The following is a 12,552-nucleotide window of genomic DNA, read 5'->3' as shown; positions in this document are numbered from 1 at the left end:
TAGTCTTCCATTAGTCTGGTCCCCCATACATAATAGCCTTTCCTTACTCTGGCAGACAGACCTATGAAAAAGGCTATTGAAAATGCTGCTGGCCAGCCATGTGAGTCTTGGCACCCAGGAAACTAATAGTAGAGATACTAGTTTGGGATTGAGCCAGCCTGATCTGACTTTGTCCCGTTGCATTGGCATGCATGAGCTCTAGTTGCCAGTTAGAGTAGGAACCCTGATGTGACTAAAGCAGACTCTAACCGTAATTGTTCAGCACTGCCTCTTTAAGAGCGTCCCCCACCCCCCACCCCCGTTGCCAGGGGCGCGGTCCTCTCTTAAAGACACAGCACAGCCGCATCCTTTCCTCATTCACTGTGCAAGCAGCTTCAGCATCTGCATCTCACCACTGCTTCCCTGCATCCAATCTGCTCCTGCTGCAAAGCTTCAGAGCAGCTCATCTTTGCCAGGTGAGACCCAGTCTGCGCTGTGCTCCAGGGACTCAGACCCCTTTCAGTGTCATCTGGGTGGGCGAGACGAGCAGATCTGCCGCTTACACCTTTCTATCACTCTCGAGGCTGTATAGATCATTCTCTGTGACCAGCAGCTGACTGAGGATCATGTCTTTTAAGGACACATCACAAGACTAGTGGTTTGATCATCACTGGCATGCATTTAATAGACACACAAACATTCCCATAACCGTGCACAGGGACATATATATATACACACACACACACATATCCAAAAGCTTTACGCAAAGATATGATCATTGACATATAGAAACATGTCACACACACACGGTGACAGTCACAGAGACACAGATAGAGCCAGACACTTTCAGAGCCTTTGCATTTCCTTTTTTACTTTGTTGCTTCTATAGATGGATCTCTGTCTGCTGTACAGGCAAACCCTCCTCTTGGCATTGCTGCCTCTTGCTTGCTCATCCACAGGTTTATCTCTAGTGATGCTGAGGCAGGGAATAGCCAGAAAAAAATATCCGGGTAGGAGAATCCAAGCAGAAAGTTTTTCTGCCCAGGCACTGAATCTCCATAATACCAATTTGAGAGCCTTAGGAATCAGACAATTCCAAGAACGCTGAGATCGTTGAGATTAGGAAGCCGAGATGTTATAAGACACAGTTGTTTTATATTAAAATTATTTCACACTTTTTGTTGTGCATACATGCAATTTCTGGTTATGGCAGGGGGGAGGGGGACAGGGCATTTCAACCACTTTCCTGCTCCATATTGGGGGGTAAGAACATATGCCTGATATTCTCCCTAGTAGCAATAAACACTGGTGGGGGAGGGGCATATTGTGAGGGATATATGAGAATACTAAGGTAAGGAGAACTGGCAATGGATGGTGCTTCTCCTCACCACTTTTCCATACAGAGTCCATTAAAAAAGTATCAAACTGATTCGGAAGCCACACATGAGTAAAGCAGCGAGGTAAGGAAGGTAAAAAGCTGGGGGTCTCTGGGAGTGAGAACCCCTATAATTAGTGAAGGCAGAGAGGATCATCCACCTTGGGAAGGATGGGATGGAGAGAAGTCCTGAAAGGTTGACCTCACAGCTGCCCTGGCCTAAAGTTTGGTGTGTTCTCGAGTGGAAGCTATAATTCTTCTCCTCTTAAAAAAGTGATGGCATTTCTCCCCTCCCCTGAGAGGATATAAATCCCCACAGGTCTTTCTGCTCTGGCCTAAGGGTTGGGAGTCTATGTAGAGGTCTGCTAAAGAGAAGGAGCAAAGCAAAACTCTGATAAGAAACATTGTACAGGGAGTTACTGTGAGATGGGAAAGATTCAAACATTGTAAAAATGGTTTGTTATAAGAGGCCGACACATTTGCATGGTAGAATCAGAAAGAGGAACCCTGAGAGAGACAGAGTGAGGGATAGCGGAAACAGCTTGAGACTGTCAGAGTGCTTTTTAGCTGCAGTGTATTTATTTATTTATGTATTTAACAAATTTATAACCCGCATTATCTATAAAGTCTAAGCAGCAGTGAATCTTCACTCATCCCATGTAACTGTTGACACAGAAATGTTGAGCTCCTGCAGTGCACAGAGACCCACTACTCTGACTCTCTCAAAGGAAACACAGAGGCCCTGGAGACCCAAATGCAGCATCCATGGGGGCTGCATTTTCCCAGTTATAACTTGCCCGCATGCTGATGGGAGAGTATTATCACAGAGAAAAAGCCCAACAAGCCCACTGCTTTCAGAAACAGGTAACCCTGCAGAGTTGATTCATTCCTTTGCAATGAAAGCAGAACCAGAGGTGGGGTGGGGTGGGATGGGGGAGAATAGCAATGCTGAAAGTGGCAGAAGAGGCAGACCCCCCTCTCAAATTATGTGCTCTTACACAGAGTGGGATTATGGAAGGGCAGGGGGGGACTCCAGATCATTTTTCCATTCCTTCCTTGCACTGAATAGCCATCTAAACTTTCTCTGCTTCCCACACTGCTGTAGAGGACCCACAGCCAGTCAGGTTTTCAGGATATCTACAACGAATAATCATGAGACAGATTTGTATGTGCTGCCTCCATTGCATGCAAGTTAATTAATAATCATTATGGATATCCTGAAAACCACTCTACAACTAATATGTAATAGATTAGTGGTTCCCTAAGTTGCCTTGGAGAGGACCACCAACCAGTCAGAATTTCAGGAATATTCATACAATCGATTTACATGCATTGCCTCCACTGCATGCAAATTTCTCTCATGCATATTCACTGCAGATATCCTGAAAATGCAACAGGCAGGAGGTTGCCAGGGCAGATTGGGAGTCACTAATCTATTACCTATTAGTTGCAGTATAGTTTTCAGGATATCCAAAATGAATATTGAAGAACTTACATGCAATGGAGGCAGCACATGCATATCTGTCTCATGAATATTCATTGTACATATCCTGAAAACTTGACTGACTGGGGGGTCCCCGCAAGACAAATATAGCAACCTCAGCTCCAGTATGCATTATCTATATTATATCATAACTATCTTATCTCTATTACCTATGTCAGTAGTTCCCAAAGTTTCTTGATTCACGGCGCCCCTAATGTTTAAGAAATTTTTCATAGTGCCTCTAGGCAATTCCGGTCCTCGAAAGCCAGAGCCAGGTCAGGTTTTCAGGATCTCCACCATGAATATGTATGAGATGGATTTGCATGCACTGCCTGCTTGAGATGCAAATCTAATCTATCTCATGCTTATTTATTATGGATATCCTGAAAACCTGACCTGGCTCCGGCTCTTGAGGACTGGAATTGCCTACCCCTGCCCTAGGCCATACATTTCTCTTGGGCCTTCTCCCTCTGCAGCAACATGGAGTCCTACTTTTACTAGCAGGGATACCTAAGCCCTGCCAACTGGAGTAGTCAGCTGCTCAGTCCCCAAGCTTCACACTCTCCTGAGCAGCGAGGGAATCAGCAGCATGCTTGAGCTGCCGACACCAGCACTCTCGCTCATGCTCAGTTCAACATGCCAATGACTTCTTCAGGCAGCAAGGATCTTTGGGCTTAGACAGTGGAATTCTTCACCTGGCAGGGCTTGGGCATCTATGCTAGTCATTCCACATGTGCCACAGTTTTGAAGGGAGTCTTAAATTATCCCTTGGCTCTCCTATGAGATTACTGCGATGCCCTGAGGTGTTGCTGATCTATGTATTGTGTTTATAACACAGTTAACCATTCATCCTTCCCTCCATCCCTCTTTCCAGCCACCTATTTAGCCTATTATTAATACATCCATCATTGATCTGTTTTCAATCTTTCTTGGAACTATCCTGTCATACAGCTGCCATGAGTAGGAAGGTGGTGCGCTCCAGCAAGTTCCGGCACGTGTATGGGCAGCCGGTGAAGGCAGACCAGTGCTATGATGACATCAGAATCTCACAGACCACATGGGACAGCAACTTCTGTGCCGTTAATCCCAAGTTCCTAGCCATGATCGTAGAGGCCAGTGGTGGAGGGGCCTTCATGGTGTTGCCACTCTCCAAGGTAGGACAGAAGAGAGGGGAAGAAACATAGAGGGATAGAGAGAGACAGACACAAAAGCATAGCATGTCTTTAAACACCTATTGGTAAGCCAATCTAAGGCAGTGAGTGCTGAGAGGTCTTCTGTGCTGATGAAGGGATTCTTGGAGTGCATTCAGAAGAGCCTGGAGCTGATGCTTTATTACAGTATAACACAATATAAGATGACCAGCATTCCTGTGTTTCTGCTGTCCCCAAAGCAAAGGTTCATTCATTTCATGATTTCTCCTGTACTTCACCCCAGGAGTTGCTATTAGGTACTATAGAATCAGTCAAAGGTTATTAAACATGGCATTCAAGGATATCCCCTTGGCTTCAATGCCAAAACTGTGACTGCGGGGCGATGAAAAAATGACAGAGATGGCAGCTCTGTATATTATTCTCATGGGCGGAGTCTGGGCTCTAGGCTAGATGGACCCAGTAGTACAATTCACACAAACTGAAGATTCATGGAAGAGGTGGGGGGGGGGGGGGGGGGGGCTGTGGAAGGACTCTTTCTTCTTCTTTTTTTTTTCTCTCTCCTTTTTGCCTTAAAAGGGAGCATTGTGGGGAAGCAAGACAGGAAGAAGCTGTTACCTCCTCCTTCTCTGATGTGAGAGCGGAAGTGGCTGTGGCTTCTGCAAGCTGTAAGGTGCTTTCACCATGCTCAGAGTTGTGCCAGGGTGTTTCTGAGAAGGAGGGGAGAGAGTCAATACAGAGTGACAAAAACAGCATCCCCACCCCCCCAATTCAGATTAAAAGAAAGGTTTTGCATAGCCATTTCTGGGATGCAGCGTTGTATATAATTTGGATTAAAATTTAAGCATTCTACTTCTAAGTGTTAGCAGAAATTAGTGGCAGTACAATATTCTCTGTTTATAGCATCGGATACACAACTTCACATCTCTCTCCATAAGTTGTGAAGGATATGATGCAGTTGTGGTTCAACGGCTCTGCGTAACTGCACTTGCGTTGCAGAGATGACACATGGGGAGGCGAGACAATGTCAGGCCATTGCTGTATCTGGGGCAGTGGTTTTCAGCTCAGTTCTTGGAGCACACCCTGCCAGACATGTTTTAAGGATATCTATAATTAATATGAATTAGACAGATTTTTATGCACTGCTTCCTTGGTTTGCATAGGGTTACCATATTTGTGAAATGAAAAAAAGAGGACACATGACCCCTCCTCCACCCCATCCCCAGCCCTGCCCATCCTGCCCTTCCTCCGCCCCTGCCCAATGAAGCTAGTTTGGCAGGGCCTGTTTAGAAAGAATCCTGTGGCTTTTCCCCTCATATCGCATCATGCCTGGAATTCACTTGTCTTCGGGCTACTGGCAACTCAGTGAGGTGAGCCTGCTGCTGTTGGCCTGCCCTGAAAGCTGCCTCTCTGCAGCAACTTCCTCTTCCCACGTAGGCAGGATCTGCAGAAAGGTGGCTTCCAGGGCAGGCCAAGAGGAGCAGACTCACCTCGCTGAGTTGCCAGTGGCTCGAAGAAAATTGAATTCCTGCGCCAAGGAGGTAAGAGTGGGAGAGCCACTAGATTTTATCTAAGTCCCCTGTCAAACCTGAATAGACTTCTACAATATAAAAAAAACCCCCATCCGAATACCCTTACAGTAAGAGGACATGTCCGGGTTTCCCGGATGAATGGTAACCCTAGGTTTGTAGATCCATCTATCGTGAAAACATGACTGGCTAGGTAGGTGTGTCCTAAGGAGTGAATTATGAAGTACTAATCTAGAGCAATGGCTCTTAAATCTGCCTTGGGGGACCCCCAGCCAGTTGGGTTTTCAAAATATCCCTAATGAATATGCATAAGGAAAATTTGCATATAATAGAGGTGACAGGCATGCAAATCCGCCTTATGCATATTCATTAGGGATATTTTGAAAACCCGACTGGCTGGGGGTCCTCCGGGACAGGTTTAAGAGCCATTGATCTAGAGCAGTGGTTCCCAACCCTGTCCTGGAGGACCACCAGCCAATTAGGTTTTCAGGTTAGCCCTAATGAATATGCATGAAAGAGATTTGCATGTAATGAAGATGATAGGAATGCAGATCTGCGCCATGCATATTCATTAGGGCTATCCTGAAAACCCAGCTGGCTAGTGGTTCTCCAGGAAAGTCCAGAACTACAAGTATATAAACACAGTGGATAATAGAAGGGGTTCAGCTTGCCCTCTGCAGAGCTTCCCTGTTATCCTGTTCCAAGAAGAGACATAGTGTCCAGTCCTGGTTTTTAACTTACATGTAGGATCAGTTTGAAGATTTATAGCTATGTAAGTATATAATATGGAATCTGCTTTGAATATAAAAGAAGAAGTTTTTCTGCCAATGAGGTTCTCCCAAAGTAAAAACCTGGCCCCATAAATTGGTTGGGGTAGGTTTGGAGTCTGAGGCTTTTCCTCCTTTTTGAAAAGTTGGTCTTTGGAAAGTTGGTGTGTAAGTTTAGTTGCTGGTAACCCTTTCCTAGAGCTTTTGATTTAAAAAGGGTATTGGGTATTGTGTGAACCCCACTATTTACCCTTCTCTATTAAGAATATTGACCATTTACTCTCTGTTTTCTGTCCTTTAACCAGTTCTTAATCCATAATAGGACACTACTTCCTATCCCATGACTTTCTAATTTCCTAAGGAGCCTTTCATGAGGTACTTTGTCAAATGCCTTTTGAAAATCCATACACAATCAGTGCCGTAGCTAGGGGTCTTGGCGCTGGGGGCGTTGATACCTGGCATTGCTGCGCTGTACGACTTGCCTCCACTCTTCCCTGCCCCTTGGGCACCCCCCACTCTTCTCTGATGCTTGAGTGCCCTCCCCACTCCCCACGTATCTCTTGAAATGTTTGCTGCTGCGAGGAGCATCTTCCACCTGCTGCTTGCACCGTCCTCTGCTCCTCTTTGTCACATCCTGGACCTTGAGGCCAGAATGGAGCCAAGTCCGGTGCGAGCAGCATGTGGAAGATGCTGCTCATGCCAGAAAACATTTAATGAAGTACTCAGGGGGGTGGAAAGGTGCCAGCGTCCCCCCTGAAGACAGCACCCGGGGTGGTCCGCTCTCCCCCCTTACTATGACACTGTACACAATATCGACTGACTCACCTTTATCCACATTTACTCAACCATATGATGAAATGTAGTAGAATGGTGAGGCAAGATTTACCTCGACTAAGTCCATGTTGGCTTTGTCTTATTAATCCACGCTTATGTATATGCTCTGTAAAATCAGTCACATCACTGACTGCTTCATTGCAGCACAGTGGATGGCACTGCTGACTAATTATAACATCATGGCTTGGTTTTCTTAGGTTTAGATAGCCTATTGCATCATCAACCTGCAACAGCTTTTGGGAAAGGGCTATGACAATTCTAGTTATTTTGGAAATTTCAGGCTGATTTTATGACTTTGAGAGGCAAGATACCAAAAATGCTATCCAAGAATAAGGCCTTATACGTATATTTTAATATAATATACTGTTAAACGAAGCTTTTTGTTTCCACAAGCCTAACTGCAGAATTAACTAGCCAGAATAATTCCTTGTAAACCTTACATCTACCCCTATAGGCTATTTGGCAGGGCCATAGCCACGGGTGGACCCAGGCCCACCCAGGAGCAGTGGATCTTGACAATGCTGGCATGTGGGATAGCAGGCTGGGCTCCTGCATTCCTACATCTCCTTCTCTAAAACCTTTTTCCCTAAAGTTCCCCGGTAGTGGTAGTAGTAGTAGTGGCAACAGCAGCAATTCTCAAACGCTGCCTGCCACTAACCCAGAAGCCTCTCCTCTGCTGAATCCTGCCCTCTCTGTTATAACTTCCTTTTCTACCTGGGCAAGGTGTGGCAGACGAGAGGCTTTTGGGTTAACAGCAGGCAGCATCTGGGAATTACAGCTGCTGACTCACTGAAATGAAAGAGAGAGAAAGAGTTGTGGGTGGGGAAGGAAGGAAGGAAGGAAAGAAGGAAAGATGTTGCACGTAAACAAAGAGGAAAGGAGGGAAATAGGGAGAATTGTTGGATAAGGGGTGGAGAGGAGGGAGAGATGCAGGAAAGGGGTGGAAAGGGATGAGAAAGGGAAAAATATGTATATGGGGTGGAGGGGAGGAAGAGATGCTGCGAGAGGAGAGAGGGATGAAAAAGTGAGAAATGTTGGACATAGGGATGGAGGGGAGGAAGAGATGCTGCATGGGGAGAAGAGAGATGATTGACCCAGGGCACAAGGTAGGGAGAGAACTATGGTGGGTAGTGGAAGAGAGGCAGAAATATTGGACATGGCAATAAAAAGGAAAAGGGAGAGACTACTGTACGGGTGGAAAGGGGAACAGAGATGTTGAACCTAGGGTTCAAGGGAGAGAGAGATGTTGAACATGGGAAGAGAGGGGAGATGTTGAATCCAGGAGTGGAAGGAAGTGGTGGAAAGATGTCAGACAATAGGAAGTAAGAGAGAGGGAGAAATGCTGGACCATGGGGGGAGGGCAGGCGGTAAGAGAGAAGGGACAGGGAGATGTCATGCTATGAGGGGAGGAGAGGAGGAAGAGGGAGCAGATGCTGCACTAGAAGGGTAGAAATAGGCAGTGGCATACCTAGCATATGTGACACCCGGGGACCATAATTTTTTGGCACCCCCCCATCTGTACAAAAAACATGATTTTTAGTAACAAGCCACACGTCACACATGAGTACCTAGGAAAAGGAGGCATCTTACATACTGCAGTGAGCAGTACAACATCAATACACCCATTGTAAAACTAAACAAGCCAGACTAGTACAGATCAATCCTACATCGTCAATCCTAATAGAAAATCATGTCTTTTGAACACACAGAACACAGAAAACACCTTTGCCTAGTATGGAATATGCCATCACAAACTAACCCCTCCCTCTTTTACAAAACTGTAGTGTGGATTTTAGCCATGGTGGTAACAGCTCTGATGCTCATAGAATTCTGAGCATCAGAGCTGCTAGCACCAAGGCTTGTGCTAAAAACGCTCCACAGTTTTGTAAAAGGGGGGGATAAAATAGAAATACATAGACAAAGGTTAAATTGAACCAGCAAGAAGCTGGACTCTACATACAATGCAACACCACAGAACAGTGACACATGTCTCCTAAAGCAATAAATAAATAGAAAATTTTTGTTCTACCTTTGTCTTCTCTGGTTTCTGCTTTCCTCATCTTCTTGTTACTATCTTCCTTCCATCCACTGTCTGCCATCTCTCTGCCCCTATATGGCATCTTCTCTCCTTCTATGCCCCTTCCAGAAACTGTATGCCTCCCCCTTCCATCTCTCCTTTCACCCCCATTGGTCTGGCATCTCTCTCCTCACCTTCCCTCTCCCACACCTCTCTTCTGCAATCTGTTTCTTCCCTCATTTTCCTTTTCAGTTTATTTTCTGCATCCATCTAAATTACGTTCTTACTACCCTCTTATCAATTTCCTTTTTTACTGTCTAACTACAGCTCACTACCTCTTTCCCTCACCCCCTCCAGTATTTCCCTAACTCAATCCTTTTCCCCCGTCATGTGCCCTCCTTTATTTTTTGCCTCCGTCTAAATTAAATTTGTTCTTACTATGCAGTCCCTCTTTTCACTATGTCTACCCACAGCATGCCACCCCTTTCCTTCACCCCTCCACTATCTCACTAACTCTATCTTCTTCCCCCATCCAGCATATGTTCTTTTTCTTTATCCCTCCTTCCATCCAGTATGTGTTCTCTTTCTCTACTTCCATTCAGCATTTGCTCTCCCTTCTCCTCACTTCCATCATCTGCCCTCTTCTCTTTCCCCACTTCCATCATCTGCCCTTGCTCCCCACTTCCATCATCTTCCCTCTTCTCTCTCCCACTTCCATCATCTGCCCACTTTCATCATCTACCCTCTTCTCTCTCCCCCTTCTCTCCACTTCCATCATCTGCCCCTTCTCTCTCTTTCCTCCCACTTCCATCATCTGCCCTCTTCTCTCTCCCCACTTCCATCATCTGCCCCTTCTCTCAATCTCTTCATCCACCACAGGCCCATCTTTCTCCCTTCCTTACCTTTCTGATTTTGGTAACAAGAACGGCAAGGCCCCCCCCCCCTGCGATGACACTAATGATCGGCAACGGGCCTCCTTCTACCCCCGGCATCAACAGAACTTCAAATCAGCAACAGGTGCTCAGTCAAAAGCTTCCCTCTGACTGAACTGCCTGGGTGGAAACAGGAAGCTGAGTCAGAGGGAAGCTTTTGACTGAGCACCTTTTGCCAATCTGAAGTTCTGTTGATGCCGGGAGAAGGAGGCCGAACTTGAGTGCTGTCATGGGGGAGCACCGATGCCACTAAGTGCCGTTGCGGTGGAGGGAGTGTATCAATGCCGCTGATACAGTGCAGAGCATACCATCACGGGGGGAGGGCGCCGATGCCGCTGAGTGCTGTTGCCGTTGCAACCCAGGAATTTTTCGGACCTGGCCGGCAGTGCACCCCCCCCTAAGGCTGTACCTGGGGTGGACCGCCCCCGCCCCCACCCCTTGGTACGCCACTGGAAATAGGAAGATGCTGGGAAGGGTGTAACCCTATTGGAGAGACCAGGAGGGAGAAGAGAGGGTGACAAGGAAATGAATGAGAGGATATGGATTACAGGGGGTAGCAATATGGCAATGGGAAGAAGATTAAAGATGAAAGGGAATGGAGGGCTGAGGAAGGAGTGAGATGGGGAATGGGAGAGCTAGTGGGTGAAAAAAAGAAGATGGAAAATTGATAATAGCTGAGAAATAAAAGGAGAAAATGGGTGAAAAAGAGGCAGAACAGAGCTAAAAAGGAATGATCAATATGTTGGAGGCAGGTGTAGTGAGGGAAAAGGGTCATCATTTGGATTTGTTTTCATTTACCAATCATTTATCAGGCCAGAATTCCTATTGGGATAATGGTTGGGATAAGGTAATATGATTAGATCATTATCCCCCCCCCCCCCTTTTTACAAAACTGCAAAAGCGTTTTTAGCACAGACCTGTGCGCTGAATGCTCTGCACTGCTCCCAAATGTAAGGTTTTGAGGGGTAATGTTGAAGCAAATAAACTCCAGCGATATATTGTGGCGGCTTTAAAGCTAGACAAATGCTAGGTTGCATCCGGAGAAGCTTTGTCAGCCCAAGGCCCGAGGTGGTGATGCCGCTATACAGGTCCATGGTGAGACCATATCTGGAGTACTGTGTACAGTTTTGGAGGCCACACTATCGGAAGGATGTGCTACGAATGGAATCGGTTCAACGATTGGCCACCAAGATGGTCTCAGGGCTCAAGGATGTCCCTTATGAAGAACGACGCAGAGAGAGGGGTGACATGATAGAGACGTTCAAATACGTTACTGGCCGCATTGAGGTGGAAGAAGATATCTTCTTCCTTACAGGCCCTACGGCGACAAGGGGGCATCCGCTGAAAATCAGGGGCGGGAGATTCCATGGTGACACTAGGAAGTATTTCTTCACCGAAAGAGTGGTCGACCGTTGGAATAATCTTCCACTTCAGGTAGTTGAGGCCAGTAACGTGACTGATTTTAAGATCAAATGGGATCAACACGTGGGCTCACTTCAAAGAGGAACTTAGAGGGGAGGGTTATTTGAGTGGGCAGACTTGTTGGGCCGTAGGCCCTTTTCTGCCGTCATATTCTGTTTCTGTTTCTGTTTCTTTACAATCCGCCAGGCCCCGGGTTCAATACTCTCGTTGAAGATTCAGTAGGCAGTAAAATTACTGACAAAGACAGCTAAGAGTGATTGCATAAAGAATATAATGTACAGAAAGGCAAGGTTTATAAAGATATATCAAGCATATACTGGGTTACAAACGTACAGAAAGAAATAGACATAAGCTTTACAAATACAGAATTGATTCAGAAACTACTTCTGTGCTCTTGTGAATGAGAGAGAAAAGACAGCTTCCTGAATAGGTGCTGTGAGGACAAAGAAAGAGAGAGAGGTAGAGAGAAGGAGGGGTATGTTGTTCCAAGCTTCAGGTTTCTGAGAGAGAGAGGGGGGGGGGTGTTGCAGAGAGGAAGGAGGCTTTTATAGGTTGGAATCTTATTCTAAATATAGAAACTATTGTATTTCCCAGTATTTTTCTGTTTATAATTTGTAAACTGTTTGAAACAGTGGTTAGTTTAATTGATAAGGAAGGTGTAACACTTACAGGAATGGTAGATGGGATTAGTCTCTGGCTTCTTTGTCCCATTGAAGTAGCCTATCTTCTTGATAAACAATCCAGTCTGGCTGGATGCATAATGCATGTGAATTCTGTGCAGGAGCATTTAGGGTCTATCTGCACCAACATTCCAGAGTCAGATTGCTATAATGTCCCATAGGCCTCTGCTGATATTGGTTAGGCCAACCGAAAATGCTGACTGCTAGCAATGCTAGGTTGACACCTATGAGCATTGGGAGCAGTGCAGAGCATTCAGCGCGCTGGCCTGTGCAAAAAAACACTTCTGCAGTTTTGTAAAAAGGGGGGGTATATGTTGAATTTTGTAATTAGTTGAAAATAAACTCAAAGGGAGAGACTAAAGTGTAAAAGCAAAGTAAAATATGAT

At 45.8% G+C, this 12,552-nt stretch overlaps 1 protein-coding gene across 1 annotated transcript in view; it reads left to right on the top strand.

The window, feature by feature from the left end:
* The first annotated feature begins 356 nt into the window (after positions 1-356).
* Positions 357-12,552, top strand: part of CORO1A (coronin 1A) — a 99,551-nt gene continuing 87,355 nt past the window's right edge. Inside the window, exons 1-2 of the mRNA XM_033946178.1 lie at positions 357-455; positions 3,789-3,991. Of these exons, the coding sequence (XP_033802069.1) occupies positions 3,794-3,991 (198 nt within the window). The 5' untranslated portion in view covers positions 357-455; positions 3,789-3,793. The remainder of the gene's footprint in view (positions 456-3,788; positions 3,992-12,552) is intronic.

Source organism: Geotrypetes seraphini, chromosome 5 (genome assembly GCF_902459505.1).
Source record: "Geotrypetes seraphini chromosome 5, aGeoSer1.1, whole genome shotgun sequence".
NCBI classification, from domain to species: Eukaryota; Metazoa; Chordata; class Amphibia; order Gymnophiona; family Dermophiidae; genus Geotrypetes; species Geotrypetes seraphini.
Note: the sequence above shows the minus strand (reverse complement) of the source record. Positions and strands in the feature narration are given on the sequence as shown.